The sequence below is a fragment of the Hylobates moloch genome, unplaced genomic scaffold (assembly GCF_009828535.3).
Source record: "Hylobates moloch isolate HMO894 unplaced genomic scaffold, HMol_V3 SCAFFOLD_33, whole genome shotgun sequence".
NCBI lineage: Eukaryota > Metazoa > Chordata > Mammalia > Primates > Hylobatidae > Hylobates > Hylobates moloch.
The window spans coordinates 1,023,809-1,036,098 of record NW_026652308.1 but is presented as its reverse complement, the minus strand read 5'-3'; the positions used below and the strand labels follow the sequence as shown (position 1 = coordinate 1,036,098).

Genomic DNA, 12,290 nt, shown 5'->3' with positions numbered 1-12,290 from the left:
AGGTCTCCAGAGCTGCTGTGCCCAGCGGTGTCTCAGTATCTATGAGGTTCAAGAGCTTCAGTACAAGGCTAAGGCTTGCTGTATAGGAAAAGTATCTCAAAGGCTGTTGGGCACCTCAATAAAGCTATTCCGACCGTCTTGGTGGGCAAGAAGCTGTGTGTGTGAAATTGGGGGAGAGTAACAAACTGGAAGAAGGCATGAATTTAAATCTAATTGGGAACACATCTAAATTGGGTGCAAAGACCTTACTAGAAATGCTGCTTGCTGTCTGTAATGTTGAAGCTGCTGCAAGGAGCCACCTGTACTGTCACAATGGGTCCTGGCTGGCAATCCAAAAGTATCTAGCCAATGCCAGCTTTCAGCAAGGTCCATGGTAGTTTTCACACTGGTAATGAGCCAGCAGTGCAGGAGTTCATGGTTCTCCCTGCTGGAACCGTAACCTCAGGAAAGCTGTGCTTTACCAGAAGGATGTCATCAGGCAGAAATACGGCAAAGATTCCTCCTAGTGAGGACAAGGGGTGTTTTGCTTTTCACATCCTAGAGCAGGAATCAGCAAACATTGGCTCACAGGTGAAATCCAGCCAGCTCCTTGTTATTACATGGCTTGTCCTCCAGCCAAAAACAGAAAAATTCAAAAGAAGAATAACATTAGTATCAAATGATTTACAATACATCAAGCACTGTTCTAACTCTTTGCATTCATTAGCTCATGTGATCTTTACAACAAACCCATGAAGTAGATACTATTACTCTATAGATGAGAAAACAGATGGAAGCTTCTAGATAGGTTAAGTAATACTCAAAGATCATACAGATAATGATTTGTTCAGCTATAATTACAGACCCAGAGAGTGTTAGCTCCGAGCTTACTCTCTTAACGTGCTTCCTTGTATGAAAAGTTCCCCAATGCTGTAAAGGTAGAATGTAAGTTCCTAAAGAGAGATTTAGGTATCACACTCTGGTGTGTTCACAGGAGGGAAGATAACAGTGTCTCAGAGAACCAAGGAAAGGCTTTGTAGAAGAACGAGGCTACCTTTCCATCGTGATGGCTGGAATACTAACTTTGAATCCTAATTAAGCAAAATCATATGCCCTCCCCCACAAAATTACATTATTCTCATTAGCAGGCCTAATGAAGTTTTTTGTGACAAAAACATGGTCTCAATTATTATTATAGCTTAAATTTTGTCAATAAATAATTGGTGGAAACTTATTTTCTCTCTTGTTACTTAAGTACCTGCATAGTACCGTCTATTTTTCCTCTTGTCCCATACAGCCTAAAATATTTACATTTGGCCTTTTTGGAAAAAGTTTGCTGACTCATATCCTAGAGAATACAGAACCCTGGAGCTGCTATGGAATGTGATTAGAAAGGCTGGCTGTATTATAAGTAGTGAATGGCATGGACAGTAGCCTCTAGTTCTTACAGTTTGGGAAATATGACCTTGAAGTTCAAGCCTCCAGATGTCCTTAGCAGTTACATCGCTTCTGACCAGCTGGTAGACAGGTACAAGTCCTTCATCAAGGACTACTCAGTGGTGTCTACTGAAGATGCCTTGGCCCAGGATGACTGAGAAACTTGGCAGAAGCTCTCTGCTAGTGCAGGTTATATCCACGTGACAGGGAATCATCTCCCTGTGCTCAGCTGGAAAGGAACTACCAAGACTACAGACAAGGACTCAGGCAACTGCCTGCTACTCAAGGTGAATCAGAGAGACCCCGTGATGGAATCTCTTCAGGAGTGCAAAGTGGCCCAGGCCAAAGGATAGGGTGCTGTTTCCCACTGTGTTGGGGTGACTGAAGATTCTTGCATTGCCAAACTCATGGTAAGGATCTGTACTAGGTCAACCAAGGCTGGGGCCCCTTGCGCATCTGAGCACTTGGCCAAGTACAGCCAGCTCCTCAGGTGGAAAAGAAGATGGGTAGCACCTTTGGTTGTTCTGCAGACAACAAATTCTAAAAGCTCCTAGCCAAGGAAGTTCTGGGGCAGGCGAGTGCCTGAGCCAGTCAAGCACTTGTCAGCTGGTGGGACCTCTACTGCTATTCTAATCATCTGTGCTCAAGACTCTAGACAGTATCACTTTGGAGGGGTCTTCCCTTGCTCATCTCTGTGATGTTCTGCCTCCTTAGAACTGCCGTATCAACTTCTGCATCAAATGCCACATCTTCTGATGCATGCTATGTGTCAGATGAGACCTTGAAAACATATGCTAAGTGACAGAAGCCAGACACAAAAGAACAAATAGTGTGTGATTCTACTTACATAAAATAGCTAAAATAGGCAAATTCATAAAGATAGGGAGTAGATAGTAGTTATGGGGAAAAGATGTAAAGAGGGAGAGTTTTTGCTCAATGAGTGCAGAGTTTCTCTTTAGATGATGCAAAAGTTCTGGAGACAGATGGTGGTTGCACATTATGAATGTATTTAACACCACCGAACTGTACACTTAAAAATGGTTAAGACGGGCCAGGTTCAGTGGCTCATGTAATCCCAGGTACTCAGGAGGCTGAGACAGGAGAATCACTTGAACCTGGGAAGTGGAGGGTGCAGTGAGCTGAGATCACGCCCCTATACTTCACCCTGGGCTATGGAGCAAGACTATATCTTAAAAAAAAAAATGGTTAAGATGTTGTCTTAGTCCATTCTGTGTTGCTATAACAGAGTACCACAGGCCAGGTAACTTAGAAAGAACAAATTTATTTCTCATAGTTCTGGAGGCTGAGAAGTCCAAGAGCAAGGCACCAGCAGGGCAGGGCCCAGTCTCTTTGCTTGCAAGATGGCACATTGAGCACTGCCTCCTCCAAAGGGGAGGACCACTGTGTCCTCACATGACAGAATGGCAGAAAAAAGTCAATCCATTCCCAAAAGTCATCTTTATAGTGGCATTAACCCATTCATATGGGCAGAGCTCTTAGACCTAAACACCTGCCATTAGGCCCCACCTCCTAACACTGTTGCATCGGAGGTTAAGTTTCCATTCGACCATAAATTTTGAAGGGAACAAAACATTCAAGCATAGCAGATGGCAAATTTCATGTTATACTTATTTTACCACAATTTTAAAAATTGGGATTCAGGGGAAGAATTCTTAAAACAAAAGCCTTTGACGACTGTTGATAGCCCTGGCTCTAGTCATGTGACCGACCCCAAGTCATCCTGTTCCTCACTTTTCTCCTGTCCATGTGTCCTTGGAGTTTGTTCCTGGGCTGTTGACAGGCATAAACCCCAGTGGTTTTAATGTGCAAATTGAAAAAAAGCATTCATTAGTCTACCAAAAATGTGAAGGAAGAACCATCTGCAAATTCATGAATTGTGCTTTAGTTTCATTTTCTATTCTCAAGAATGCATAGAAAATGTTTAAGTTGGGTCTAGATTCTTAATTAAAATTGTCAGCTCCTGAAAGTTCATTCTGAGCCTGACTCTCCCATGAGAAACTGTAAACGTGGGAAATTCTAACACAGCTAGGAGATTTCCGCACACTGGGCCTTACCTTACCTATAAATAACGGGCTTGGTGTATATATCAAAACATCATGATGTACCCCATACATACACAGTTATGAATTTTCAATTAAAAAATTATTAAAAATAAACAATTGGGCTTGGATGAAGAGGCTAAGCAAAAATACAGTTTTCAGGTTTTGCTACTTGCTTTTCACTAGAATAGATCCAGCTGTGTGTGGTGTGATTTTGTTTTACATTTTTTTAACATGCCATTTTTATTTACTATCATAGTTTACTGTGTACATTCTACTAGGAGAGAATATAATGTCCATAGTGTAAAAACAATTTTGACATTCTTTTTTTTCTTTTGAGACGGAGTCTTGCTCTGTCACCCAGGCTGGAGTGCAGTGGCGATCCCAGCTCACTGCAACCTCTGCCTCTTGGGTTCAAGTGATTCTCCTGCCTCAGCCTCTTGAGTAGCTGGGACTACAGGTGCACGCCAACACACCTGGCTAATTTTTGTATTTTTAGTACAGATGGGGTTTCACCATGTTGGCCAGGATGGTCTCAATCTCCTGACCTCGTGATCAACCCACCTCAGCCTCCCAAAGTAAAATTGACATTCTAAAATGTAGACCTTTAAAGTCGTCAACCTCTACCCTTACAATGGTTGAGAATATTGTAGCAGGGTCAAATGGACAGTTGTTATTACTAGTATTATACCTTATTTTATAGAGTTCTTTATAGTGTGCCAAGAGTATCCCCATATATTTTCTGATTTGGATGATCTAAGCATCTCTGTTTCTACAATTTCAGCACTCTGTGAATTATCTTTAGCAAATGTTTCTTACCCGATCATCTTCTATCAATCAACCAGGCAGGTATCAGCAGTTCCCCATCGCAAAGAATATAAGCTTATTTTAATAACATTTGAGGCAAAACCTAATTAGAAAAAACAAATCCCTCGTCAATTCCTGTGATTTATTCTAGAGCCAAACATCTGCAGCCCAGTTTCTTTGAATGATGGTCTCCCCTGTCCTATGAACAACTGAGAGGTGAAGCGGTGTAAATAATGTGCAGGAACACGGCACATAAACTGCAGGGACAACTTTAGAAGAAAAGCCCCCACTTAATTCTTGAAGCCTGATTTGCTTCACTGAGTCCCAATGGGGCAAAGTACTGTGCAAGGCTAAGAAAGTGAACAAGACAGGCTTCTATTCTGTTTTACTATAGGTTCTGTTATTATTTAGGTATGTCAAGGCCAACAGATGAAGCAATGACTGCCAAGAAGAAGATAGTTTGTTATACTCCCATCACAGGGCTCTACACAAGGAGATACTGGGGTTGGTCTGGAGGCAGAAGGAGGGGAAAGCTGGTGAGAGCCTTTCTTATGGTTTGCACAGGAAAGAATGGGCAAGGTGGGGCCAGAGCAGGTTTAGGATTGGCTAGTTTGACTAATTTCAGCAGGCTCTGCAGGGTAGGAGCTGTCGCTAGTTCCATGGTACCTAGCCTAGGGTAATTAGGGTAGGGGAATACCTGGCCCTACAACAGGGCAGGGGAATACTGGCCCCCAATAAATGAGACAGTAGGGGTGTGGATTCAAGATTGCAATTTGACAGGAGCATTCCCAGAAGGGTCGTTTGCTGTCTTTAGAAATCGGCTAACCCTGGGAGGGGCAGTTTCTCCAGGGTCAGAAAAGCCCCAAATGTCAAAGCACTGGAATACAGAAAATAAAAGACATGGTTAACACACCCCCTCAAGGACTTAACACTTTATTGTGGCCCGCAGGAGGAAGCTGAACCTGGCACACAAATCCCCGGGCCTTGGTCCCTTTGATTGTATGAGGAGGAGTTCGGATTGTGTAAATGACAAGATTTCTGTAAAGCCTCCCATCTGTGATTCCATGAAGTAATTAAATATGAGAAGAAGGTGGCAAATGCTATAATAGAATTGAGTGCTTTGGGAAAAAAGGAAATGGCAGCTGAGAATTGAAAATTGGGATGGTTTGGAAGGGAGGCACCGATGCTGGGTTAGGGGGTTTGCATGGAAACGTGATGTGGATGGGCGGGCTGGTGGGGCCGGGGGTGAGGTATGGGGGATTCCTCTTCTGAAAGGCACCAGGCAGAAAACAAGAGTTCACCAGCAAAGAAATATCTCCACCAAAATATCGAGTGCTGAGGGTGAGGACCCCTGAGTTTGAGTAAGAACTGGCACGAAAAAGTGCATGGATTTGTAGTATCCCAAATCAGCAAGACTCAATGTTCTCCAGGACCTGGCTGGAAGCAGGAAAAGAGAAAGGCTGGAGCCAGCTATCTCAAGGCATTTAGTCTCCTCTAAGCCTGGCTCTCGGGGAATGGGGGTGGGGCTGTGAGGAGGGGAGGTATTGGGCAAAGTGTACAAGGTTTCAGACAGAAGAAATAAGTTCTAGAGGTCTGTACAGCATAACTACAGTTAATAATACTGTATTGTGTACTTGAAATTGCTAAGAAAGTAGATCTTATATGTTCTTAACACAAAAAATGGTAAGTGTGGGCCGGGCGCGATGGCTCACGCTTATAATCCCAGCACTTTGGGAAACCAAGGCAGGCAGATCATCTGAGGTCAGGGGGTCAGGAGTTGACCAACCTGGCCAACATGGTGAAACCCCATCTCTACTAAAAATACAAAAATTAGCCGGGTGTGATGGCAGGCGCCTGTAACTCCAACTACTTGGGATGCTGAGGCAGGAGAATTGCTTGAACCCAGGAGGCAGAGGTTGTAGTGAGCCGAGATCAGGCCACTGCACTCCAGCCTGGGTGACAGAGCGAGACTCCATCTCAAAAAGAAAAAAAGTAAGTGTATGAGGATATGTTAGTTAGTGTATGGATATGTTAGTTAGCTTAATTATTTCACAATGTATACAGATATCAAAACATCATGTTACGCATAGTATATATACACGATTTTTTGTCTATTATGTCTTAATAAAGCTGGTGGGAGGTTGGGCACTTGGCAAAAAAAAAGAAAAGATTAATGCATCCCCACTGTCTCCTAAGCTATACTCCACAAGCATGGGGACTATATATATCTAGCTTGGCCAAAGCCTGAAATATAATATTACTCAAAATATTTTTGTTGAATGAATAAGAAAAAAATAACTTAGATATATTGCTATCCTCATCCAGAGCCATCTTAGATGTCATGAAAGAAACTGGGTTTGGGTTTGTTGAGGTTTGCTTTTAGTACAAGCCAAATTTTGAATTTTTATAAAGTTAAATCTGTCGACTTTTTTTTTTTTGGTAATTTCTTCTTTTTCTTCTAAATTTAAAAAGTCCCTCCCATACACTCCTCAGCCCTCATCAAAGATTTGATGAATATCCTCTTCCCTGTTCTTACCAGTTTCTTGTGGGTTTCCTTCTTTAAATATTCAACTGTTTTGACCGGGCTGGCCGGGTGCAGTAGCTCCCACCTGTAATCCCAGAACTTTGGGAGGCCGACTTGGGCAGATCACCTGAAGCCAAGAGTTTGAGATCAGCCTGGCCAACATGGCAAAACCCTGTCTCTACTAAAAATACAAAAATTACCTGGGCATAGTGGCGGGTGCCTGTAATCCCAGCTATTTGGAGGCTGAGGCACGAGAATCACTTGAACCCGGGAGGCGGAGGTTGCAGTGATGCAAGATCACGCCACTGTACTCCAGCCTGGGCAACAAAGGGAGACTCAGTCTCAAAAAAAAAAAAAAAAAAAATTAACTGTTTCATTCTGTCTTTCTCAGAGGGTGTTGCAGGTACTCCTGGTACTCCTCGTGATAATGTAAGATTATTTTAGGAGTTCTATTGATAAATATTCTTGTGTTAATGGTTGTGTAGGGTTTTTTTTTAATACCTTTGTAATCAAGACATCAAACCTGTATTTCACAGAGGATATTGCTTAGGGTAAGGATAAGTTTTTAAAGATGGGTCTGTTTTAAAATTTAAGTGGATAATAGTGTGTGCAGTTGATAAATATGAAAAACTGGTGATAGGGATCTGAAAATTACTGAAGTTTGGGGAACATTTGTTAAATCCGTGATTTTTTTTTTCTGTCTAGAGTAAGGTAACACTCAACTGTTTTTCTCCCAACTCACCACCAGATCGTTAACCAACTATTCCAAACCATTTATTGAATTACTGTGCTTGACTTAATGTCTGGCCTAGCAGGTCTCCCCTCTCCCCAAGGAGGGCTGATTTTGAGGGCTAGGGTCCAGCTAGGGGCATGTGAGCAGACAGTGACCCACGGGCCATAGCACATCCAGCAGTGCCCTTGGGACCCAACCCAGGTGAATGTGGGTTACAAGACCAGAGCTGACCCGACATTCCCAGACCCCAACGTGGAAGTACAAGAACGCTGTTATCCTAAGGAGATATTTCCAAGGGGAAACGGGGAGGGATAAAAATAAATATTAGGCATAGAATTAAAATGAGAAGACCCAATGTTACTCTTTGTAATTGAGAACTAGATTTGTAATGATGAAATTTGGAACCTTAAGGGAGAACTAAAGTGAGACACTGGGTAGGTGATAATACCCTTTCTGTTGTCTAGTTATCTGCCTATGAAATGGGTAAATATAGCCTGTTGCCAAATAATGTTGAAAAGACAATTTATCCGGAAAAGACATGTACATATAAGCATGCACACACATGTGTGTGCACACACAATGTGATATATACAAGTATGCGAATCCTAAGGAAATCGGATACAAAAATCCAGACTTAAAACCAGTGTGTGGATAGGCACTAACTCCCCCTGCAGTGTTCTCATTTAATGACAAGGTTCCTTTCAATACACAGCTTCCCCAGTGATTTTAATTATTTCTTTGGAGTCTGCCAACACCTTGACTGAAAGGCTAAATGGAACTTTAAAAAATGAGAAAAGCACCCATTACCTCCCCAAACTGCATAACCCATCATTTTTTAATTAATAAGAATAATGAATCTCATATACAACTTTTCTAAAACATGCAGGGCAAAAAGTCGGGGGTACTTGAGGCACATGTATTTATCCATCCCCCAACCTAACGTGTCAGTGAAGCGGGATGAAACCGTGTGGCCAGACAGAATGGGATTTGGCAGAACCGAATAGAGAGTAGGGCTGGAAAGGGCCTTAGAGTGCTTTTACTTCAAAAGCCTATCCCACAGAGGAAGAAACAAGGGATCTCATGACTCACATACACCCTTCCCACTTCCCAGCAGAGTGACACCACTTAATACTATTTCTTTTGCCACCAAAGAGCAAATTGCAATCACATTTGAATGGAAGCACTGTTGAGTTAACCTTGCTGCCTCTGTTGAATTTCGGGTGTCTCAAAGTTGGAGAGAATGCAATGGACAACAGCGCACTACATGTGAGTGAAAGCAAGAGAAGACAGCCAGCAGGTGCTGAGCCGTGCTAGAGCAGATGCTGAGTCATGTTGAATTATGCTATCCTGTGGGATTCACCAGGGGAGACTAATCCCCAGGGAGTTTATTTGCTGTCTTAAATGAGGGTCTCAAGTGAGAACCTGGGTACTTACTAATTGGAACAATATTCAAGTAGGGAGGGGGTCAGGGGAGGATCCAGGAGGTCCACACCCTATGAAATGTTTGGGCTGTGTCTGGGGCCAGGACTTTGCTCATTCTGCAGAGTCCAGAATGAGGTCTCTTCTACCCTCTAGTTTTCCAGGTGGGCTGTGGGATCTCCTGGCAATTGAAGAGGGCTTTGCAAAGATGAGCTGAGTTTATAAATAATGCATTTCCTTTGTCTTGCAGGAATTCGGGAGGCAGAGGTACAATCAGATCAGCTGTGAACAGCTTACATAGCAAATCTAATAGGTTTGTAAATTAGATTTTGTGTTCATTTGTTTTTGCTGTAAGGCAGCTATTAATCTGCTTCTCTTCTTTGCTGGATGGTGCCCTTCTTACTTAGCAAATAGATCTGTTTCGTTTCACTTTGGCTTTGCATTTCCCTAATCACTTTTTGGGGGAGCTGTCAATGGAAGATCACATGAAATGGCCCAAGGTCTAGAGGCTGCAGAGATGGAAAATGCAGATGGGTAAGAGTCACTTTCTGGAAAAGAGCCCACCCACTTTGTAATGCCTGGGACACCAATGAGCTTACTCAAACTTGCATGTTTGCTGAGCAATGGAGACCCTGAAGGGAATCAGGATTTTCACTCAATTTCATTGTGATAAATGGCTTGGCCAGGAGGTTAAGATGGAAAATAAAGCATTCGGGAACTTTGCTGAGACCTCTTAAAATATTTAGGGAGTCAACACAGTAACGTTAACCCTGATTATTGAATGTACGCTCCAAATTCTGAAAGAGTGTTTCTACTTCATGTCATGGTGCAGAACAGTGATTGTCAGGGGACAGCTTAATGCAGGAGAGCGCACAAACCCAGGCTTGCCCCTGGCTGTGGCTGCACCATGCTTCTGAGTCCCCATTCTCCATCAATGACAAGTGCCCCATAGCTATAGCCTGTAGTCTTATAAGCCTGAGCTTAAGGAGCAGTGGAAGGAAGTGCCAAGTTATATGATGTAAACAGAGGCTACTACTCAAAATCAGGGCCTTGTTTTGCTTTCTAAATATCCTATTTTGGTCGTTGTGGGAATAAGAGGTCCACATGATGCAGAGGATAGTCTATTATTTGCCCTTCCATATTTTTTTAGATCTCTTTTCTGTATGAGACCTGTGAAGTACATCTGTCCCTGACCCCACATGACTGACTCAAGAAACTCTTCCATCTGTCCCTGACATCATTGCTTCTAGCTCTCTAATGACTTCTTAGCCACCTTGGAGCTATGAATGAAGCCTGTGTTATGCCAGGTGAAATGTGAATATGGCGGAAAGAAAGGCCATGTGCTCCTAAGTCCCTCTCTGTTCTATTATGAAATGATGCCCCGTTTCGGAGAAAGAAGATCCTGCCCCTGAAGCCCAAGTCCTCGTGGTAGCTTGAGGGGCCACAGTCTCATAGGAATCAAGTATGAGAAGTGGAAAAAAACAGTCCTGGGAGCCAGGCAGCCCTGGCTTCGCCCCAGGGCCTTAGGCAAGTGATTTTACCCCTCTGAGCCTTGGCTTCCCCATTTAATTAGAATAATACTGCGGTGTCTTCTTTGAGGAGTGTTTAAGGATTAGAGCCACCAAATGTAAGGATCTATCTAGCCCAACACCTGATATGTTCAAGGTACTTATTTGATGCTTGTTACTACCACTGTGGATATATCTGTGACATCAAATAAGGTCACTGGGAGTGAAGTTCAGGAGTCGGGAGGTGAAGCAACTTAAGCCTGAAATGTACCTCTAGTGTCGTTTTGGAAATGGGGGAGGGGACTGGAAACAGGAGGACACATTCATTGAAGAGGAATATCTCAACTCACCAATCCAACATGTTTGTGCAGCACAGAGCATGTAAAACCTGTGAACCGAGGTAGACCCTGGAGTTATCTAATCCATCCCCTTTATTTTACAGATAAGAAGGCAGAGTCTGGAAATCTGAAGTGACTTTTCCAAGTCCCCCAGGTAGACTGCAACTGAGCCAGGGTTAAAATCCCTTAAGACCATGATGGGCTATGCAGGATGCCATCCAAATTCACCCTGGAAGGTGGAGAGAGAAATGGAATTTTACCATCATCCACACCAGCATTTATCTCTCTCCCTTTCCAACCTTTGCCATCTTGTGTCCAGGAGAAGTCTGGAAACCTTTCCTGGAGGTTTCCAAGCAGGTCCCCTCTCCAAGCAACCACGGTAGAATTCCTCTGCAGCTCCTTCTTTCCTGAGCCTGGTGCCATCCAGTGTGCCCCAGTCTCTGAGAAGCATCACCCTAGACTGAACCCACCTTGAGCCATGAGACACCAGAGCCCAGTCACTGATTTCTGATGAGCACATCAGCTAGCCTCTTAGTGCGAAAACTCCTCATCACCAACATTAAAGCATTTCTGTCGTGCGTGCCAACTGAGGTAGGCTTCAACGAAGCTTGGGTGAAGCTGCTAATTCTGTGTCCCTGAGGTCGGTGCCCCTGCCTGTGTTCTGCACAGAAGTTGTTGGTACCAAAAGGATGCAGCAATGTCACCTCCTGCTAGAGCCTCATGAGGTGGCAGCCAGTGGGGCATGCCAGAAACATCGGTGCTCCTTTGAAAATTCCAGAACCTCATGAGATGGATATCTGTCTCTTCTACACCTTGTTTCTATAAATGGGCAATCTGTGGCTCAGAGAGGTAAAGTGATCAACCCACAGTCACACAGCTCATGAAATCTTTCCACTGTACCCTCTGCGTCTTGCATGAAAACAGTAAAAATTCCAAAGGCTTAGGTCTTGTGTACCCTCTCAGAAGCTCCCTTAAGCCTGCATGCTAGGAAGAGTTCCTCTGCCTTACTCAAAACTTGTCAATTCTGTATCCTCTGCAAAGTTACAGATATTTGAATTCAAGACAAGTGATATCAGCCAGAAGGAGTCAGAAATATTGAGGAATGGAGGTGGGTGTGTGAAGGGAATGTGTGAGACAACATGCGCCCCTAAACGAATTCCTTCTCTACCTGCAAAAGTCAAAGTAGGACCAGGCATAGTGGCTCAAGCCTGTAATCTCTCAGCACTTTGGGAGGCCGAGGCAGGCAAATCTCCTGAGGTCAGGAGTTCAAGACCAGCCTGGACAATGGGCGAAACACCATCTCTACTAAAATACAAAAATTAGCTGGGTGTGGTGGTGTTCGCCTGTAATCCCAGCTACTCAGGAGGCTGAGGCAGGAGAATTGCTTGAGCCTGGGTGGTGGAGGTTGCAGTGAGCCGAGATCACGCCACTGCACCCCAGCCTGGGTGACAGAGCGAGACTCTGTCTCAAAAAAAAAAAAAAAAA

The 12,290-nt window shown here is 43.7% G+C and overlaps 1 protein-coding gene across 1 annotated transcript in view; it reads left to right on the top strand.

Annotated features, from left to right (window-relative positions):
- Nucleotides 1–12,290, top strand: part of LOC116463313 (alpha-2,8-sialyltransferase 8B) — a 70,189-nt gene that overhangs the window by 27,131 nt on the left and 30,768 nt on the right. Inside the window, exon 2 of the mRNA XM_032146347.2 lies at nt 9,210–9,272. Within this exon, the coding sequence (XP_032002238.1) occupies nt 9,210–9,272 (63 nt within the window). The remainder of the gene's footprint in view (nt 1–9,209; nt 9,273–12,290) is intronic.